The 6,000-nt window shown below is 45.2% G+C and overlaps 1 protein-coding gene across 1 annotated transcript; it reads left to right on the top strand.

Moving 5' to 3' along the window:
- The first annotated feature begins 3,655 nt into the window (after positions 1-3,655).
- LOC119361082 lies at positions 3,656-4,660 on the top strand. Its single transcript, XM_037626457.1, has 3 exons — positions 3,656-3,841; positions 3,931-4,117; positions 4,220-4,660. The coding sequence occupies exons 1-3, from the start codon at positions 3,656-3,658 to the stop codon at positions 4,465-4,467; spliced, it is 621 nt and encodes a 206-aa protein (XP_037482354.1). The 3' UTR covers positions 4,468-4,660.
- The last annotated feature ends 1,340 nt before the right edge of the window (positions 4,661-6,000 follow it).

Genomic DNA, 6,000 nt, shown 5'->3' with positions numbered 1-6,000 from the left:
CCATGTCTTCGATTCCGTCTACGACTGGTGGGATGCGCTCACTTGGCGAAATGGTTCGACTTCAAAGGCCACCACATCCATCCTTATGTTGGTCTCATGGGCAATTTGGAATGAGCGTAATGCTAGAATTTTTTGTAACAAGTCCAAAATGCCAACCGTCCTCTCCTCCAACATAAGAAAAAGAGGCGGAACTTTGGGTTAAGGCCAGGGCACGCGTAATCTTAGAGTTTTAATTTCAGGAGAGTAATCCCTTGTGTGGCTACGACTTTGTGTTGTACATAAACACAATTCTTCTTACTTAATGAAATATGGCAAAGGTTTATCCATTTCTTTCAAAAAAAAACTGTGAACTAGCCTAAACTTGCAGAGTTTTTGTAGGCAGGTCAAACCCCGTCCCCCATATGCAAGCGGAGGGAGGGGTAGGAGCCTTTTGCATGGTGTGTACAGGAATCGCAGCGCATCCTCCTCGGGATCCGTCCGAACACGAAGCATTCGAGACCGTCGCAAGAAGACAGCACACTTTTGACGAGGAACTCTGCGGAAAAAGCAGGCCCGGTACCAGAGGATCTGACGGTCTTGACCGTAGAGAGCTTGCCGTAGAAAAGCACCTTCCAGGGTCACGCCCAAGCCCGCAAGGCCGCTATAAACTAGTGTCCACGCTGCGCCCCTTGCATTCATGGCTCCTAGTTTACTTCTAGAAAAAAGCTCCTAATTCACTGCCACGACAACAAATTTTACCGGCCACTCCTGCTACAAGTTCTGATTGTTAGGATAGAAGTCGACACCCAGCGTTAATTACCATCTGCAGAATGATCGGTGATCGATCACGGTGGTCTATCATGAGAAAGTAGACGCATGTAGAAAGGGTTGCAAGAAGCCAAGAATGCACGTAAACCTGAACAGCCAGCACCTCACTGCCTAGCTCATGTTGGTGGTATTAATTTTTTATGTAACAGTGCAAGTACTCCAGAAAGTCAAATTTTACCATTTACACAAGACGAAGTAGATTTAGTGGTAATCATTGATGTATGTGGAATAGTGCAAGCTTATTCTCCATTGAAGTAGTAGGAGCAGAATCGATTGATGTACTCTATGGAATATCAGTCGCTCCGGTTTTCATGCTTCGACTTTGCACAGCAGGCAGTCACGTACAGCTCACAAGTCACATACAAGTACTCCCTCCGTTTGGAATTACTTGTCTTGGAAATGGATATATCTCTAAAATATGTCTACATACATCCATTTTCGCGACAAGTAATTCCGAACGGAGGGAGTAGTATTTAGCAGTCAAAAGCAGGTTAGGAAGCGCTAGCACAGGAGAGGTAATCGTACGTGTTGTGGGATTTACATCGCGAGGAATTACGGTTACCTGAGCTGTTCTGCGTAGGACACCGGCTGTGTGTCAGCTTTTTAAACCTCCCCTTCCTGCCTTTCTCTCTCTTTCTCTCTCTCTCTCTCTTCTTCTTCGCCTAGGGGAGAGCGCACCAAAGCTATCGCAGTATCACAACCACTCTCCGACGCCTCCCACGCCCGCCGCCCCATCGCCCGCCGCCATGAAGCAACAGGGGAACCGGCTGCAAGCATCGGCTTCCCCGCCGCTGCCCTCGGACCACTCGCGGCCGACGCTGCCGCCGCCCACCGCCACCCCGGGAGAAGAGCACCCGCCGCCGGCGCTGCCCACCGCGGAGGCGGCTCAAGCAACGGCCAGCGCGATGGTGGGGAAGGGCAACCGGCCGACGCGCTTCTCCGGCGCCGCGGCATCCTCGTCTTCGCAGGGTATATCACGGTTTACTTCCTAATCTCTTCTGCTTGTTTAGGTGCGTGGATTAGCCCTTATGCCGGCGCTGGCCCCTCCCTTCCGCCGTTCTAAACCTGTCCCGGGTTGTCTCGATCTGTTACTGCGCGTTCACCCTGTTTGTAGGTAGCTAGAGTTTTTGGGATTTTTTTTACATGATGATAGGGGTTTTGGATATACGGAATTGGAGATTCCAAGGTCGCACTAGAAGAAACGAAAGGTTCATGGTCTTAGATCGGGCTTGATACGGGAGGGATTATGGTTCGTTTCGATTGGGCTTGATGTGGCGTTAGGACGATTATCGTTGTTCTTAGCGTCTGGGATGGCTAAGGGGCCTCCCACGCTTGAAACAGCACCATTCACGACTAGAGAGAGATGGGGACGTATTGCCTGCATAAGGTTGGTATTGGTAGTGGCCGTGAAACAACATTCCAGAATTGAGTTTCATACATATTATCCTGTATGGCTGACCTCTCTTGGAAATTTAGAAGAAGGTATAAGTTGCTTGATTTGCCAGGAATTGATTCAAACTATCCAGAAATGATGCTCTTTTTTTGTGTGGGGAGAAACGATGCTCTTGCATCTACAGTTCAGTTTCTATTGTGCAGGCATATTGAAATTTCATAGCACATATTGCTAGAAATATAGTGATGCCAAATAATGGTAGTAAGATCTAAAGGTCCTTTGGTTGTATTTCACCCTGGTCAAGGAAATGCATGTATGGGCAGAGCTGGCATATCCATGGGTTTGGTTCCTAATGCATCATTGCCCCCTAGCTAGGGTGGAGGTTATATTTAGAAGATCTAAGTGAAAATATCTTTCCCTAAACTTTCTTCTCAGTTATTACTCTGTCCGTTGCTTCTTATATTTACATATGAGGTCTACACTCCTTACTATGATTGGATATTCTTTGCTATTCACCATCGTACTTCTTATGCAGAAATTGGTCTGAGTTGACAATGAAGTGTGCCACCATTGTATTGCTTTATCGGGCACGTCCACATGTACCTGTAGTGAATGAAATACCCAAACTTGGCCAAATGCTCAACCATTCGTTTGTAGACCACTAGTAAGATGTGTTTTTCCTTTTCAGGTGTGGGCAGGGCAGTGCAACCTTTCAGCAGCGACCATGTGGATTATCTGGTTGAAAGAAAGAAGTGGGATGATCTTGAGACCTATCTGATGCAGTATATGGCTACCTTACAGCCATTGCAATCTCATCCGATGGTTTTCTTGCGAATCCGGATGTGTCGTGTGATCGATATGATTGACCAAAACAAGTTCGCTGATGCTGAAGTGTATTTCCGAGATCAAATGGTGAGCCTCTTCAAGAAAATGATTGAGCAAGGACCAGGTACTCTCAGGAATGCTAGCATTTCTAGCTTATCTGATGGCCTGAAGTACATCAATGACTGTCTCACCTCAAAGCAAAGGTAGTGATTGTGACATGAGAACTGTTAAGATGAATTCTTCAGTTTAATCAATTACATTGATTTATTATTTATGTTCCTGCAGATCACATCACCCATACACCAGTTTACTTATGACAAAGCTTGTGGTAAATGATTATATGAGACTGTACTTGCCCAAGGAGATTGAGTAAGTGACGCTGATATATGTCAGATTTGGTACTGAATTCGTTACCATCATGCCAGTTGGTACTATGTATCTTCTAAAAAAAATTGTCTATTAATCAGGTACAAGAATCCTCGTAAGAGGGATGGCTTGTGGGCCTTTGCTTTTTCTCTGGAATCGAAGTCTGCGACTAAACCCACATTCAGGTGTCTAGCTTGCAGCTTGAAGGTCTTCAGTTCAGCAACTATCCAAGACATTCAGTTGCACCTAGAACAGTGCCCTGGAATGAGTTCCCCATATGTTACAGAATTGTTTGAATACTTCAAAACCATAAAGCATTTGAGTGCTGGGAAGCAACCTGCACAAGTAGCAAAGGCTGGTGGGAAGAGGCAACGGGTTGATTCCACCGCAGCAGCTGGCAACTCCTTCAATGCTGATACGCAGTATTCCTTTCCAGATCTACAAAGAGAGGTTTGTGAAATATTGTACTCTAATTTGGGTGTTGGTGAGGTAGCTGGCATGATTATTTGTGGCACTAATGCTTAAGTTTTCACACATAGGTGCAAGGTGCCGAAGAACTATTCACAGAGATTGATAATGAAGTGCATGAAGTAGTTGACATGTACAATGACATGGGAACAAAGGTGGGAACAATTCTTGGGTTGTTCGATAGGTTGAGACCCAAATTCAAGAAGATGAAAGGTCTGGCATGTGTTGGTCATTCAGGTGTGCCTTCTGTAGCAGCAGGTAATCTCAATTTCTGTTCTTTTTGGCCAATACGTCTAGTTGATCATTAAGTGCTAAAAAGACGACGTGTTTGCTTGACTTTGTTACTGGTTCATTGTGCAGTCACACATCTTGTTGCTACGGAACCCATCTCCACAAGGGACGATGAAGGTGCAGATGATACTGCTGCAAACAATGCGATCGTCGATGAAACAAAGGCTGTGAGTGCTACCCAAGTTCAGTCCGATGGCAACTGTTTTTCTGATGAAGTGATGAGCCTACACGAAATTCCCAGGAGTGCCAGTGATCCAGTATATGAACTGGCTGATGTTAAAGAAGTGTGCGGGTTCTTCGTGGGGGGGTTCCACTGATTCTTTTTGCAGAGTCTGTGGTGGAGTCATTTTTCTGGGAACTTCATCTGTTGTGTCAATTAGTTTCCTTGTGTTCTGTACCAAATTTTCATAGTCAGAACATCATTTGTTATCATTTGATGAATTAGTACTACCACCTCTCTCCTATCTGTTGTTTAATATGTTGCCTAGTATTATCTGGAGGTACATGATGTTTTGCCAGCAGCGGACATGAAAATGTGGTCAGAGTAATTCTCACCGGCACAACTTGGTTGCCTTCTCCTTCATCGTGTTTATTCATCCGTTTGTGCTTTTGTTGTTCCACTGGTAGCTTTCAATTATTCTTCCAGGCCAAGAAGCGAGTGAGACCGATGAAAAGAACTCCAAACTGCTTCCTATGGTCTTAACTTTGAACCTGAAACGTTTTGCTGGCTGTGTCATCGTGTGTGTGTGTGCGCTTTAGGTCTGTGTCTTAAACTGCTAGCTGTGTTGGTTTATGACCTCTTTTGCAGTCTGATATGCAAGCCACAACGGCTTGGCATACTCTTGCTGAAATACTGAGTTGCACATTCTTGTGATGAAATTCCACGAAGTTCTAAGAACATCGGGTTCATTTCATGAGCTGTCGTGTGCAGTTCATGATCTGAAGAACAGTGCGAATTTGTTTGTCTCCTCATATGAATGGTGGAATTTTCTCTTCGTCAGGGAAAGATTAGTCTATCGATTGTTGATTTTGCGAACATATTGTACCAATTAGCTTCACCCTTCTGTCGACTTGGACATAGCAAGACCGGCAGCACGCAGTTGAAGAGTTCCTCCATTTCCAACCATGCTACTGAAGATCATACCTTCCGCTGGTGTTCCGGTGGAACTCAGAGCAATCACATATTCACACATAGTCAGAAAGTAAAGACAAGCACGACGGATTCAACATAGAGAGCACCGGTTCTCTCCTCATCAGCTCACTAGCACATGCCTATGTAAACAAGCTCTGAAGATACATTCCTACAGGCTGCAGACTGGAAAGATTTGGCATGGAGCTCATCGTTGGTTGCCGAGGAAGGGAGCCCGGCGGAACCCGGCTAAGGATGTGTTTACCGGCTCCCTCAAGGGCTCAGAGTTGAAACACAGGGTTTAGGGTTTTGCGTGGGTGGCTAACATCCAGCCTCACGTTTCAATATATAGATGATCAGAATACAATTACATACGTATACAAATACGTTTACACGTACAATATGCTAGACCCTATTTTTACATGTCCCCTCAATCTGAACTACATACAAGATTCAGATTGGTTCTAAAACGGTCTAGCATCTGTCGAGTAGCGGGTTTAGTAAATACATCCGCTAACTGATCATCAGTTGATATAAACCTGACTTCCAGTTTACCAACAGCTACTTGTTCCCTCACAAAATGGAAATCAATCTCAATGTGTTTGGTACGAGCATGAAACACTGGATTCGCCGTCAGGTAAGTTGCCCCTAAGTTATCACACCACAATATGGGTGTGCGCTGCCGTGTGACTCCAAGTTCTGTGAGAACTGTGTCTATCCA

This window comes from Triticum dicoccoides, chromosome 2B, assembly GCF_002162155.2.
Source record: "Triticum dicoccoides isolate Atlit2015 ecotype Zavitan chromosome 2B, WEW_v2.0, whole genome shotgun sequence".
In the NCBI taxonomy this organism is placed as follows: Eukaryota; Viridiplantae; Streptophyta; class Magnoliopsida; order Poales; family Poaceae; genus Triticum; species Triticum dicoccoides.
Note: the sequence above shows the minus strand (reverse complement) of the source record. Positions and strands in the feature narration are given on the sequence as shown.